Source organism: Camelus ferus, chromosome 15 (genome assembly GCF_009834535.1).
Source record: "Camelus ferus isolate YT-003-E chromosome 15, BCGSAC_Cfer_1.0, whole genome shotgun sequence".
NCBI lineage: Eukaryota > Metazoa > Chordata > Mammalia > Artiodactyla > Camelidae > Camelus > Camelus ferus.
In genome coordinates, this window is record NC_045710.1 from 26,039,187 (window position 1) to 26,054,806 (window position 15,620).

The 15,620-nt window shown below is 41.5% G+C and overlaps 2 protein-coding genes across 6 annotated transcripts in view; one reads left to right on the plus strand and one right to left on the minus strand.

The window, feature by feature from the left end:
- Positions 1-9,691, minus strand: part of EIF2AK2 (eukaryotic translation initiation factor 2 alpha kinase 2) — a 30,808-nt gene extending 21,117 nt beyond the window's left edge. For 4 of the 5 annotated variants that reach the window (XM_032497354.1, XM_032497352.1, XM_032497353.1 and 1 more), the window contains exons 1-4: positions 9,553-9,691; positions 2,888-3,022; positions 2,398-2,518; positions 682-821 (exon numbers count right to left, since the gene is read on the minus strand). In XM_032497354.1, coding sequence (XP_032353245.1) covers positions 682-821; positions 2,398-2,518; positions 2,888-3,006 — 380 coding nt within the window. In that variant the 5' untranslated portion in view covers positions 3,007-3,022; positions 9,553-9,691. Of the gene's footprint in view, positions 1-681; positions 822-2,397; positions 2,519-2,887; positions 3,023-6,767; positions 6,923-9,552 lie in introns of all 5 variants that reach the window. The other variant, XM_032497351.1, reaches the window with a different exon arrangement.
- A 76-nt stretch (positions 9,692-9,767) lies between these two features.
- Positions 9,768-15,620, plus strand: part of CEBPZOS (CEBPZ opposite strand) — a 52,340-nt gene continuing 46,487 nt past the window's right edge. The window contains exons 1-2 of the mRNA XM_032497360.1: positions 9,768-9,906; positions 10,395-10,616. The gene's annotated coding sequence lies outside the window, so the exon portion shown is untranslated. The remainder of the gene's footprint in view (positions 9,907-10,394; positions 10,617-15,620) is intronic.

Here is a 15,620-nt window from a genome sequence, read left to right on the forward strand (position 1 = left end):
TTAACTGGTTGGTTGCAGCTGAGAAACAATCTCCCTCATGCTTATTTACTTTCTGCTTTTCCCAGTTCCAATCCATTCATCATCCTCACTTCCAAAGTCTTAGCTCACCAGTGGTGTCCTCAGTGTCTCTGACTGATGGTCTCACCTGTCCCCCTCATCGCATTCCTCACATCCTGGTCTCTTCACAGCCCAGGGCGAAACCCATTCCTTCTAGTACATGGTATTTGTCTAGAGGGTTAATCAAATCTGAAGGGCAAACACCTGGTCAAACAGCTCTCTACTCTGACAAGAGTGGAAAGACTGTTATTCCACACGTCTGGTAGATATGTTTGCACACAGCCACTGCTGCTGGGACCTCAGGGATGGGACGACCTTCACAGCCCTGGAGCAGGGGCATCCCACCCTCTCTTAGGTTTCCTGAGGACTTAACCACCCAGATATACCTCAGAAATAAAGGGTTCCCTGGATTTGATCAGTTATGGGATGTGGGCCCCAAGTCTTCAGCAATTAAGCATTTTAATGTTTTAATGACAAAGATGTCCAATTGCTTATAAGTCTGATAAAACCTTCCTTGTAGAATGTACCAAAAAGGACAAATATTTTCTAGAAAATGAGACATCAAAATAAGCCTGCTCCGTTGCTTAGATAGAATGAAGCAGAAGGAAAAGCACGACATCTCACCTTTCGGGCCCATCTTCCCTCGACTCACATTCTTCATAATTTACAGATAGGTTATTCTTCTGGGCAATTGTATTAACACGGCCTATGTAATTCTCGATGGGTGGTCCTTCTGAACGATTTGTTGATGAAGGATTAATTGTCTACAAAGAAAAAAATGAAAATGACATTTTGTTTATTACAGATGACAACCAGGATTTAACTCTCTATTTTTTTGTCTAATGAAATTACTAAATGAATAATTTGAAAGACAACTTAGATTTTATAGATTTTCTGACTATAGTATCTTAATAGAAGTGTAAGTATAAACCTTTCTCTGCCAGAAAAAAACTCACAAAGATAAATTTTACCAATAGAAAAGAAATCACCTTTTTTCCTCTTACAGTTTCATAAGGAAAAAGAAAAGAGTCAATGTTCTTGTTTATCCAGATGGAATTCTGTAACACTTTCTAGTTTGCTGTACCCCTTGTAAATCTCAAAGAACAAGGTATCAAATACTGAAGTAAAGCTTTATTCTGGATCACAACTTAATGGGAAACATGACCATAATAGCATATTCCCCCCACTGTTATCTGCCCCCTTTAAAATTCTTAATTTGACAAAATCTTGTCCAAAGTTTTTCTTTATTAACCTTGTCAAAGAACTAACTTTTGCTTTTGCTGATTTTCTTTATTATTTCTTTGTTGTTGTTTTTTTTTTCACATCAATCTCTCTCCTTATTGTTACCATTGTCTTATTTCTGCTTTGGGGGAGGAGGAGGTAGTCTGTTGTTCTTTTTCTAACTTCTTGACTTGCTTTTCTGGCTCGTTCACAATTTATGAGTTTGTGATTTCTGCCTGATTTATTTTCTCTCAGTTTTGATCAGGAGGGTGACATCTTCAAGTAAGATTTTTTAGGAAAGTATCTTTCAAAAATTTTTTGATTTTTTAAAATTATTTTTTAATTTTAATTTTTTTAGGAAAGTATCTTGAATACCAAAGTTTTCCAAACTTTTCAAAATCTGAGAATGATCCTCTTTTATTCCACATGTAAAATGACTTCTTGTCTCATTTTACAGCTGCTGCTCACTCTCACTCTGGTTTTTAATGTTGCTGTGGACAGCATGATAGTTTTTTCATTTTTACATTTTTATATCATTTCTTCTGTCCAGATATCTGTAAAATTCTTTCTTCATCCCTGGAGCTCGGTACTTTCACAAGGGTCAAGATTGCTCTTGGTGGTTCTGTATTCTTCTGTATCTGTTGAGTTGCTGGGTTTTAAAAATCTGCAGCCAGGTCTTTCTTTATTTCAGAAATATTTCTACCGAAATCTCTTCAGATAGCTTTTTCTGTACTAGTTACTCTCATCTTCAGGGATATAGTCATATCTGCCCTCCATATACATCATTCTCCCCACAGTCACTTCCATCTCTGTCCTTTTCCACTGCATCCCCTCAGTTAGGTGGAGGGGCTCCTGCCAGAACCTGTTAGTTCATTTCTCACTGTTTCCTTAGGGTACATCACTGCTATTGACACTCTAAAGCTATTGCCCACTTTTGCCCACTCTTTTCCGCATGTACCTCTCATTCAGGAGCCAGCAAAAAACACTGAACTAAACGTCCGAAAGCAAGACAACTTGTAAATGGCTTCAGTTCTGTATGTGAGCATTTTCTCAGAGAGAAAAATACAAAATATATTTGAGTTCCCTTTCACCAGGAAAAACAAAAAGGCAATTACTCACCTTGTGTTCTTTGTTAATTATTTCAAAAGCTAATCTGGCTGCAGCATTTTTGGCTTCCTTCTTTGATCTACCTTCAGCTTTTGGAAATTCCTTTTCATCTATTATAACTTGATATGTAAACCTGATTACAAAGAAAATATTCACAAAATACTATAAAACTCATGCATGATCGAACAACAAGTGTTACAATCATCACTGCCTCCTATGACTCCCTTTGAAAAGTTTAGCCTATGTTCCATTTAGAATTTAAGCAGTCATCCCCAAGCAGCAAAGTAACATATCACCTTGAAGCATGGAAAGGCTTATGCCCTCTTTTTCCTCTGGAGTCCTCTGAAGTCACCACTTTACGTCAAGAGGACTCTCAGAGTACTCTCTAGCAACTCTGTTCTCAAGCTAAATAATTGACTTCAGAATTGTGCCAGAGTTGCCATTCTCCCAGTTTATATTTTCTAGGGATATACCTTTTTTTTTTTTTTAAATAGCAATTTACCTTGAGTTATGTGGAGGTCCTGTCCTAGACAGTTCACAATACCTAAGTACTGCATTGTTCCTTTGTTGGTATTTATTAAGTTCTTCTATGTAGAAACATGGTGAACGTCCACTGGCCATTTCTTCCTCCAGTAAACTATAATAAAAAGGATGTTTGAAAGAGGTGATACGCTCAGAACATATTTAACCGAATTTTCCCAATTCAGTTTAAGAGACTAAACAGGGTATGATGACCCTACTTTATATGAACCATCTCAGCCCCCCATAAACCCAGAGAAAACTTTCTTACAAAATCTTTCTTCCTCTCTCATGGACGGCACAATCAATGTAACTTCTCCAAAATTTTCTACTTTCAAAACTCACCTAGCCAAAAAATGCAGGCGGTCTGTCTCTTTAACTTTGCTTTCTGCTTCCCCTGAGTGTCAAATGCAAGTCTGTCCACCTGCCTGAGAAGGTTAAAAAGCCTGCAGGAGTAGAACTAGAATTCTTTATGCTCAGAAGAAAGAGGTTGAGGATACATATATATGAAGTGGCGTTTATGAAATCATGAAGGATTTAGCTGTATGGATTCTCCTATGAAATCCCCCAAGTGCCCCCTTTGAAATTTGCAGAAGTCAGTTTTAGGACAATTTACCTGGCAGGCAAATTATGGCCCCAGTTTATGGTTCCCACTGGACCAAGATAGTAGCAATGATTTAAATTATAAACAAAATCTAAAGAATATAGAATCTAAAATATAAGAGCCAAAGCTATAAAAATTTAAAAGAAAACCTAAGGGTGAATCTTCACAACCTTAGATTTGGCAATGAAATCTTAAGTATGACAGTAAAAGCATAAGCAACAAAAGAAAACTGATAAATTGGAACTCATCAAAACTAAAAATGTTTGTATATCAAAGGACCCTATGAAGAAAATGAAAAGATAATCTACAGAAATCGATATTTATAAATCACATATCTGATAAAGGTCTAGTATCCAGAGTATATAAAGAACTTTCACAACTCAACAACAAAGAGTCAACCCAGTGAAAGAGTAGGCAAAGGACTTGAACAGGCATTTCTCCAAAGAAGACATACAAATGGCCAACAACCACATGAAAAAGATGTTCAATATCATTAGTCATTAGAGAAATGCAAATCAAAACCACAACTAGATAACACTTCACACCCACTAGGCTGGTAACAGTAATAATACAGAAAGTAAATGTGCTAGTGAGGATACAGAGATTGGAAACCTCATACAGTGCTGACGGAAATGTAAAGCGATGCAGAGCAGCCTCTATGGAAAAGAATTTAGTGGTTCTTCAAAAAGTTAAATTTAGAATTACCATATGATCCAGCAATTTCACTCCTAGGTGTATACCCAAAGAACTGAAAAATAGGTTTTCAAATACTTATACAGGAGTGTTCACAGCAGCCCTATTCACAGCAGCCCAAAAGTGGAAACAAATCAAATACTTACCAACTGATGAAGGATAAACAAAACATTATATATGCACACATGGAATCTTATTCAGCCATAAAAGAAGCAAGTATTGAAACATGCTACAATATAGCTAAATGTCCAAAATACGCTAAATGAAAGAAGTCAAACATAAAAGATCACATACTGTATGATTCCATTTATGTGAAACATCCAGAATAGGTAAATCCATAGAGACAGAAAGCCGACCTTGTTGACCTCTCATTTCTTATTAGAAAGCTCTTTTGATTTTCCTTCTTTCATGGCCACACTTTCTTTCTAACACTCTTTAATCTTCACAGCCTTTAAATGCTGGATTTCCCCAAAGCTTGGTCCAAAGACTCTATTCTCTTCATTCTATACTTTCTCTTCAAGGTGATTTCACTCATGGCCATGATTTCAACAATCATCTATTTGTCATTAACGCTAAAGTTCATATATCATTTATGAATCTCTCTCTGAGTTTCAGATCTCTCTATTGAATCTCTCCACTTGGACATTTTGAATGACTTTCAAACTCAAAAGATCCAAAATTGCATTTATAATCTTCCCTCAAGCTGGTTTGGAGTTTTCTTTCTCAGAAAATGACTCCACTGTCCACCATGTCTGAAAGCCATGAGTCTGGGAAGCATCCTTGACATGTCCTTTCCCTACCTTCTGATCTATACCTAAGTCCCATTCCCCCCAAATCCTTCCACTTCTCAACAATGTCTGTAGCCACCACCCTGGTTCAAGCCATCACCATCTCACTCCTGGACTGCTGCAAGAACCTCAGAACCAGCTCCTCACAGCCACTGCAATTCCTTCTCTATGTTGCAGCCATCATGATTTGTTTTTAATTGAAGTATAGTCAGTTTGCAATGTTGTGTCAATTTCTGGTATACAGCACAATACTTCAGTCATACAGGAACATACATATATTTGTTTTTGTATTCTTTAACCGTAAGTTACTGCAATATATTGAATATGGTTTCCTGTGCTATACAATATAAACTTGTTGTTTATCTTTTTTTAATTTAAAAAAAATTTTTTTAATTGTTTATTTATTTATTTATTTAGTGCAGGGAGGAAGTGATTAGGTTTATTTATTTATTTATTGCACAATTTGTTCTTTTATTTCTTATGTAACAGGTGAATCTTTTAAATTAATTTTTAGTTAATCAAAGCTGTGCATATATAGCTTTCTATAAGCAGTCTAAACATCAAATAATTCAACTAGTAAAAATTGTTTCTAATCATTATGTAACATTCATGTGGTTTAAAATTCAAAAAGTGCAAAATGTATACTATGAAAAATCTCCCTACCTCTTGGGGAGTGATGGAAATGTTAGCTATCTTTATTTATGTATGCACGTATGTATATACGTATATACGTATTTATTTTTCAGTGGAGGTACTGGGGATTGAACCCAGGACCTAGTGCTTGCTAAGCATGCACTCCACCACTTGAGCTATATCCTCCCCACTCATCATGATTTAAAAAAATTTTTTTTCATTGTTGTAAAATATATATAGCATGAAATTGATCCTTTTTACCATTTTTAAGTGTGCAATTCAAGGCAGTATACATTTGCATGTAACATAAAATTTACCCTTTTTTTAACTGTACAATTTATAGGCAATAGCATTTTCACAAAATGTTGTTAGGTCATCATCACCATCCATCTCCAAAATTCTTTTCATCTCCCCAAACAGAAAATCTGTATCCTTTAAACAATAACTTCCCATTTCCCTTCCCCTCTCAGCCCCTGGTTACCACCATTCTACTTTCTATTTCTTGAATCTGCCTATTCTAGGTACCTCATATAAGTGGAATCATACAATATTTGTCCTTTTGTGTCTGGTTATTTCACTTTGCCCAGTGCCTTCAATGTGTTCCTCCATGTTGTAGCACGTGTCAGAATTTCCTTCCCTTTTTAAGGCTGAATAATATTCTTCTGTATGGATATACCGTCTTTTGTTTATCCGTTCATCTGTTGATGAACACTTGGGTTATTTCACCATTTTGGCTATTGCGAATAATGGTGATTGCTGAGTCACATGGTAACTCTATGTTTAACTTTTTGGGGAATTGCCAAATTATTTTCCACAGTGGCTGCACCACTCTGTATTTCTACCAGCAATGCACAAGGGTTCCAGTTTCTCCACATCCTCACCCTCTGTCTACCCAGAAATTCTCACTCATGTGTGAAGATCGATATATCCTTCTTTGATGCTGAGGGAGCAGCTAGTACCCCTCTATGGGCCTGCAACCCACCTGGCCCAACTCCCATCATAGTCCCAACTGCTTTTTAAACTGGTCAGTGAGCTCTTTGGGGAGCCAGCTCTATGTCTTACTCATCTTTGTATCACTGACACTCACTTAAATGGTATACAGGGAAATGAGAGAATGATTTATTAAAATTGAGTTCTCCACTTACTCCACTTAATCCTCCTCGCCTCTCCTTTTTTGTCATCTGTTTCCCATGCATCCTTTCTTCATTTAGGCAATAAATGCTTAGCAAGTGTCAGACACTGCTCTGCCACTCGGTGTACAGATGTGAACAAGACAAATCAAGTCCATACCCCCGTTTCACTGAAGAAAAAAAGAAAATGACCAAGTCCAGAAACCAATAACAGGAGGGCATAATATGATGACCAGATGGCTGGAAATGCTACGATGAAATGAAATGGGGGTATGAGATAGAAGGGGCGTTAGCAGGTGGGGGCAGAGACATGAGGGAGGTGATTTTAGATACAGTGGGCAGGAAATGACTCTTAAGCAATATTTAAATCCAGCCTGTAATGAGATATGGGGGAAGAACATCTGAGGCAGAGGAAACACTGAGGTAGGTCCCAGCATGGCTTCTGGGGGGATAACAAAAAGGCCAAGAAGGCTGCTGCACAGTAAATGAGGGCAAACAGTGGGAAATGAGTCAGAGAGGTGGGCAGGTGCCATAGCACACAGACCTTGAAGGCCACGGTCAGGACTGTGGGTGTTATTCTACTTGCAATGGGAAGCTATTGGAGGGTTCTCAGCAGAGGGGTGATATGATTGGTCTTATGTTTGTAATAATTGCTCCAATGGGATGTAAAGAACAGAGTACGGGCGGCGGGTGTAGAAAAGACAAGTGGAGCATGAGTAGAAGTTGGGAGACCAAGTGGAGGCTGCCGCAGTGGTTTGGGTGAGCGATGCTGGTGCCTGGAAGCAGGGGGCTAGAAGGGCTCAGACCTGAGAAAGGTGCCGCCTTCACATCACCACTTAGTGTACGAAGGGAGCTAGGCTTCAGGGCCACACAGTGAGCTAAGCACCTCTCTGAAACTTTGATTTGTGATCCAAAAATAGGAATGAAAACACCTGATTCACAGGTTGCTGTAAGAAATAAATTGGACAAAAAGCATCCAGCAGGGTCTCTCACACCACTGGCCCTCAATGAATGGTACTTCTGGTCTACAATTCCAAAATCCAAAAAGCACTGAAAACTGAGGTTTACTTTGTTTTCTTTTGTTCTGTTTTTGGTCGGCGTGTAGCCCCCCATCTAGACCTGAACTGACAGGAGCTATGTAGAGTCTTAATCATACTCTGTTGTCTACTTACACATTTTATTGCAGAAACACATTTTATAATGGAGTGCTGGCCCCAAACCCCACTGAGAGCATTACTTAATACACAGGATTTATGCTGTCTGGCCTTTCTAAAATCCAAAAATCTCTGAGTCCCAGGACGTACCTGGCCCAAGGGTTTCAGATAAAGATCTGCAGCTGTACGATTGTTTTCAGGAACCAAAGTGTCATTTAGTTTAGTCACAACCATGAGACCATACATCCAATTGGAGGAGGTAATAGATCTCAGAAAAGCAGTTACAGAAGAGTCCTTAGCGATTATTTAACCTGAAGTTCTATCAAATGCCCTAAATCTTCAGCACTTTTAAAACCAAGTAACTGCTGATCTTCAGAATGACAAGCCAGTTTGAATTTAAGTGAAATATATGTGTCAACTTACAAGGTGCTAAGCTGGCATGTTTGAAAAAGCACTTTCAAGTATGGAAAAAAGAAATAGCAGCTTTCTTTTCAACTGTTTTTAATAAATTTTATTTTAGTACTATGTTACCATTTTCCTACAAGAAATCTCCATCATAATCACTAACAAACATTATGTAGCCAGCCTACTCATGCCCAGAAGTGACTTTGGCTGTGCCTTGATTTCCTTAGGGCAGACTGTGAGCCCCTGTGAGCCTAGCCCCCTCCAGGGCCTGCACAATGCTTGGCATACAACATGATTCAACTAGCATCTGACGAATTAAATGAATAAACTACAGATCCAGTGTTATGGGTCCTCAGGTTCAAACAAGCAAACACAACAAGAACGTAATCTGCCCAAGCTTCTAAGTTCCTAAATGCCAGCAGAGAGTGTATCTTTTAGCTTCCATCCAGCAAGGCGTTTTAGTAGTAAAGAAATGGCAGACAATAGAAAGTCTTATTATTCCGAAATGGATTCAAGAGAATTTATGAATTACCACTCATTAAACAAAGATTTAATGAATACCTATTATATACTAGGTTACACTAGGGAACAAAACCCTACTCTTGTTAACTTAACTAGTGGAGGAATACGAACAAACCCATGAAAAATGTCACAAGATAAGTATTATGTCGAAAACTAAAACAGGGGACAGTGAGGGAAGGGTGAGGTTTCTTTTACATGCAGGTTATTCAGGGAAGGCTACTCTGACAAAGTGACATCAGACGAAGTGCAGGGTAAAGTAGGGATTGGCCCATGCAAGTACCCAGGAAAAGAGCTTTCCAAGAAGAAACAGGCAGTGCAAAGGCCCACAGGCAACAACAGTGCTCGGCTGTGCCCCAAGAACAGCAAAGAGGCCTGTGTGGTCAAAATGCAAGGAGCACGGGCCTTGCATGAAGGGTTCTGATGAGGTGGGGAGATCTAGATAGAGGAGTGTCCTGTTCTGACTTACAGGATCCCTTGTGCTGCTGCGGTGTTGGGAAGAGGTGGGGGTGGGGGATAGAGTTGGGCGGGGATTTAGAGATGAGCAATTGGAAAACCCTTGCCAACTGTCTAGGAAATAGAATTTAAATTGGCGGGGGATTATTTAGCCAATTTTTTGGGCAATTCAGGCCTCCGTTATTTCCCATCTGTCAAGCCATTTTCCGTTTTCCATTACTACCCGCCCCACTCCTCTCCCAACTTGGGCCTGGTCCAGTCATTACCTGCTCCGTTAAAAATTCTTCGCGGGAAGAAAATGGCTTTTAGTTCTCACCGCGCTGCAGGATCCTTTCTCTAGATCCGGGAAAGGCCCCGCACCTCGGCTGCGGGCCTCGGACAGCGCTCGGGATGCGGCTGCGCAGACGTCAGGGACCTCTTTCCTGCGTCCAGTCCCGGGCTGCGGAGGAGGCTGGGGCGCGCCGCGCTGGCTGCCGGCTGGAGGCCCCTCGCCGCTCACCAGCCGCGCTGCTGTCGGCGAAGCCCGACCAGCCCGGGCGGCTCGCTCTCGGTTTCGTTTTCCCGGCGGACTCCGCCTTCCTGCCCGACCGCCCGGGCCCCTCCCGCACGCGCCCTCACAGGTCCGCACAGGCTCCGGGTTAGCGGGAAATCGCGCTTCCACACGGCGGCGGCGCGGGAAGCGCTGCGGGGGCGGGCTGGGCACGCGCGGGCTGCTGCTGCGCGGCGGGGCGCGGCAGGGACCGTGCGGCGCAGCTCTGGCTTCTGGGGCTGTTACCGGCCACTGTCTGGGGCAGGTGGGGACTACATGGAGGTCTCTGAGGCCCGCGGCGTGGCGGGCGCTCGTGGAACCAGGCCCTGCGGTCAATGCTTGCATTTCCTCTGCAACGCAAACATTTAGGATGGGGTTGGGGAGGTGGATATCATCAGCTCCATTTTACAGTAGAAGAAACTGAGTAAATTAACTCTCCTAGGGCAAAGCCAGGATTCGATTGCCCGTAACCACCAAAGCACCCCTTCCCCCCTCACTTGTACCAGTCTAAGGCTGAAGAGGCCTGGGGACATAATTTCACTTCAGTCTGTTTCCACCCATCCATCCATTCATTAACAGATACTTGCCAGCCGCTGTACCAAGTTCCAGCCAGTCCAGCAGTTAGGAGGGCCACCTGCTCCCTGTGGAATCTTCTGGAGTTTACGAGTAAAGCCCTTGCCAGTAGTCCTGGATTTATAAGAAATCCTACTCACCTAGTGGAGTATGACACACTACCAGAGTAATCCTGGTGCCTTGACACAGTGACTGAGGTGTGCTGAGGACTTACAGCAATGCCACAAGGTAGGTGCCATGACTATGCCCATTTAGCAGATGAGAAAACTGAGGCACAGAGAAGTTAAGTAACAGCTAGTAAGCAGGGTAACTAGAGGTAGAGCCAGGAGTCTGGACCTCAACATCTTAGCTAGGGTGAGGAAGGGAGGTGCCAAGATGGACTTAAGGTATACATTACATATTGGCCATTGGCTCTAGGTGTCCTTTCCCACTTCTCTTCTACACCCCCCCCCCCACCTGCAGGGTATCCATGACCAAACACTGTATATGTTTTCCTTGATTTAAGTTCCCTAGAGTGAAGCACTGATAGAAGGTTTGGAAGGCAGATAGGAGGCAGAGCCATCTTTCTGTGGCCCTTTGAGGTCACAAAGCTCCAACTGTGGTGGCTGTTTGCAGGAATCTACCAGCTTCGTGGGTGTGAGGTGGTTTTTTTCAGCATCAGTGGCAGTAGCAATGAGAAATTTTCTGACTCTTTGAAAGCCCTGAATTGCCCAAGACAGCTTAAAGAAAATGACAAGGTCAAGCATGGTCAGGACACAAGCTTTTACGGCTGCCCCAGATGAACCTCTGACTTCATGTAGCCTCGGGGTTGACATGGCAAAAATCAGATACAAAATCCAGTGCTGCAGGTAGCAAAATTACTATACAACTTTAATTTGCATGCTCACCAGGTCTCATCTATGAACACTGAGGCCATGGACTGGGAAAGAATGAGGCTCTGGGAATTTGGGTGGGTTTGAATGAATCCACTGCCCTCACAAATTCTGCTGAGTTTCCACAGTCCTTCTACTGTTGTTGGATAAGGCTGCTATAGCCAAGCTTGAAGGGCCTGGAGTAGTGACCTTGCAAAGAGGTGCTGATTTTCCAAATGCCCCATGCCTACCTCATCTCTTCACTCTCAGAACTAGAATCGGATGCTAGAATACCCTAAGAGGATACAGATAAGATCTGATCCAGAGGATACAGTTCACACAATAAATGAGTTGTAAGATTTTTTTCATTTTTATCAGCAGGAATGCAAGAAAAGTGCATAAATATGACTCTAAAGGTGACATGAAATAAGGGACACAGTTTAGATTATGCACTCAGTGTGCTGGCTCCAGCAGCTAGGAATGGTTCTAAGAATTTGTTTAGCTGGTTTACCATAACCTGGGCTCAGTGGTGGTCCACATTAAATGAAATTGTGGTGCCAAGTAAAACAGATGAAGAAATCAAAAATACTTAAGGAAAAAAAAATACTTAAGGCGTCTAGAATATTGGAGTAGATTAGTCATATGCAACCTTTCCTCCACTTTCTAACCATGCTGTCTAGAAGATTCAAAGGACCATCCTTCACCAGGCATTCAGAAATATATTGGCACGGGATGTACTAGCATCCTTGAAAAGATCCATAAGAGCTGCCCACTCCGGGTGGGGAATGTTGATGGGAGATGTTGCCATTGAAAAACTACATGATTTCCATGGAGATTATGGCTCCCAGAGAAGCAAATGCTATGTGGCAACACTGAACTACCCTCCTCCCCCCAAAAAAGGGCAGCAGGGTCAAAGAACTAGTTGAACAGATTTGATCACCAGAGATTTTTAGGTAAACTGTTCCTGGCATTTGTAGTACAGCCCATAGGTGTGTTACATGAGCAGATATCTAAGACCCCTGTGGCGCTCACACCAGCTCTGTCAACCCACCTCTCTGATCTCATGGGGAGTTCCTTGTGACCAGGTGACAGAAAGAAAAATTCAGGTGAAGCACAATACACTGGCATTAACTGAAAGTGGATTGATGAATTCTAACAATCCCTCAAGGAGGTGGCCCTAAAGGATAGTGGGAGAAAGGAACTCCTCCCAGTGGTCGGAACTTTGAGTGGTACATTTAGTTGTCACTTGGAAGGAGGGGAAGCTAGTGGCTTGGACAGTACCAGTAGCTAGCAATTTACGTGACTATTCAGAGGTTTGGAAGGAACAAGATCTGAGGGATGATGATAAGGAGGTCTGGGGAAAGGAATGTGAGTTATCTCTTGGAATGGACACAGAGTATGAGCATATTGAATTCTCTTGTGAAGATTCATCAAAGCTACCCACTCCTGTGGAGACTTTTGAGAGCAAATATACAAAACTTCTTTAGAGGCCAGCCAGTCTTTTCCCCAGCAACTCAGTGCTTGTTCAAAACAAACGAAGAGCTATGGCAGTAGGAATGGATGACGTGTATGAGTTCATCAACACACAGTTCTCGTCAGGGTTAAGCTGGCTGCTGAGCACCCAGTATTCCGACAGTAGAGAACCAACACTGAGCCCGCAGTGCAGAATGCCTATTCCGAGGGCGACCAGCCTGCCACTTGGTGGCTGATTGGTTATGTGGAGCCCTTCCACCATGGAATGGGCAGGGATTTGCGCTCTGGGGCGTACACATTTATTCCAGGTGTGGACTTGCTTTTTCTTCCTCTAGTGCTTCTGCCAGCACCATCATTGTTGGCCTTTCCAAGCATCTTGTTCACCAGAATGCTGTCCCTCACTAAGGAACCCAATTTACAGAAAAAGAAGTGAGCCAGTACACTGGCTACCATGATATTCAATAGTTTTATCACGAACCTTATCACCCCAAAACAGCTGACCTTATAGAATAGTGGGATGAGGTACTGAAGACTCAGTTACAGCCCCAGGTGGGAGATAACACTTAGCAAGCTGGGTGTACTGTGCTTCAGGTGCCATATAGGTACTAACCAGGTTGTTGTTTCTTCCATGGCCAGAATACATGAGCCCAGGAAGCCGTAGGCGTAAAAGGGTTGTCTTCCACAATTAAACCTAATCATGCACTTGCAAAGTAAGTTAAGTAATACATTACTTGGGTCCATTCCAATCCCTTCAAGGCTCGCTTTTAATTTTTGATAGGAGATGTAGGGTAATTTACACTAGGGATAATTTAGCCCCACTGCTAAGATATGGCCATACCAGGGAATCCACCCAATGCCCTGGGTATTAAGGTCTCTCCAGCTTGGCTGGTGGGAACACAAACTATTCCAATCTCTGAATAAGGTCCAGGAAGATTGTTTGGTTTACTACTTTTCAGTGTTCCTTTCCCTTTCTTGATGGAGATATAAACTGTCTGCAGAGTTTTATTCCATGCATTCACATATCTGCATTCAGTTAAATAGTTGAGGGATTCCCTCTGCAGATCTTTGAGGTTCTCTCCCTGTGCACCTTCATTTTCTTTCTTTTTTTTTTTTTAACATTTTTTATTGATTTATAATCATTTTACAATGTTGTGTCAAATTCCAGTGTAGAGCACAATCCCTCAGCCATACATGAACATACATACACCCATTGCCACATTCCCTTCTCTGTGAGCTACCACAAGATCCCGTGCACACCTCTCTGTGCTCCACAGTACAATCCTGTCCAGCTACTCTGCAATTCTGAAATCCCGTCTATCCCCTCCCACCCTCCGCCCCCTAGGCATCCACAAGTTTGTATTCTATTTCTGTTTTGTATTTATGCTTTGTTTTTTTGTTTTTGTTTTTTAGATTCCACATATGAGCGATCTTATATGGTATTTTTCTTTCTCTTTCTGGCTTACTTCACTTAGAATGACATTCTCCAGGAGCATCCACGTTGCTGCAAATGGCATTATGTTGTCAGTTTTTATGGCTGAGTAGTATTCCATTGTATAAATATACCACTTCTTCTTTATCCAGTCACCTGTTGATGGACATTTAGGCTGTTCCCATGTTTTGGCTATTGTAAATAGTGCTGCTATGAATACTGGGGTGCAGGTGTCATCCTGAAGTAGGGTTCCTTCTGGATACAAGCCCAGGAGTGGGATTCCTGGGTCATACGGTAAGTCTATTCCTAGTCTTTTGAGGAATCTCCATACTGTTTTCCATAGTGGCTGTACCAAACTGCATTCCCACCAGCAGTGTAGGAGGGTTCCCCTTTCTCCACAGCCTCTCCAGCATTTGTCATTTGTGGATTTTTGAATGACGGCCATTCTGACTGGTGTGAGGTGATACCTCATTGTAGTTTTGATTTGCATTTCTCTGATAATTAGTGATATTGAGCATTTTTTCATGTGCCTTTTGATCGTTTATATGTCTTCCTTGGAGAACTACTTGTTTAGGTCTTCTGCCCATTTTTGGATTGGGTTGTTTATTTTTTTCTTATTGAGTCGTATGAGCTGCTTACATATTCTGGAGATCAAGCCTTTGTCGGTTTCATTTGCAAAGATTTTCTCCCATTCCGTAGGTTGTCTTTTTGTTTTACTTATGGTTTCCTTTGCTGTGCAGAAGCTTGTAAGTTTCATTAGGTCCCATTTGTTTATTCTTGCTTTTATTTCTTCTATGTGCACCTGCATTTTCTTGAGTACTCTGCTCTGAAAATCCTAGCATCCTCAGCCTGCTGACCTCCAGTCTCCAGTTCCAACTCAGTAAGCCTTTTGTACTCTGAGTTCCCTTTCCCTGCCTACAGCCTGGAACTTGCTTATAGGTAGCAAGCTGGGACAGTTCTAGGGCTCACCTCAGTTGTTTACATCCTCTAGGGAATCCCAGTGTTGCGTTGCCTGTTGTCCAGTGTCTGACAACAGCATTTCGTGTATTATTTTGGTTTTCTGGTTGATATGGTGAGAGGACAATTCCCATAATAGTTAATCCTTCATGGCCAGATATGAAAGTCTCTCACTTTTTTTTAATCTATATTTTCCTAATTACTACATTTTCTTCATTACATGTTTTGTATTTGCCATTTGGGTTTCCTATTTGGTAAATTGCCAGTCTGTATCCCTTACACTTATCTTCTATTGGGTTGTACTTTCTTTCACCTAGTGATTTTAATTGTTCTTTCTATATTCTAGATGTTAGTCTTTTATTTAGTTAGTATTTTTTCTAAGTCTCTGACATGCCGTTTCACTTTGGTTTTACTTTCTTAATGATGCTGTTTTACATTTTAAATTTTAACATGGCCAAAAATATAAATTTTTTGTGCTTTTTTATTTCTTGTTTAATAAACCCTACTCTGGTCATGAAAATA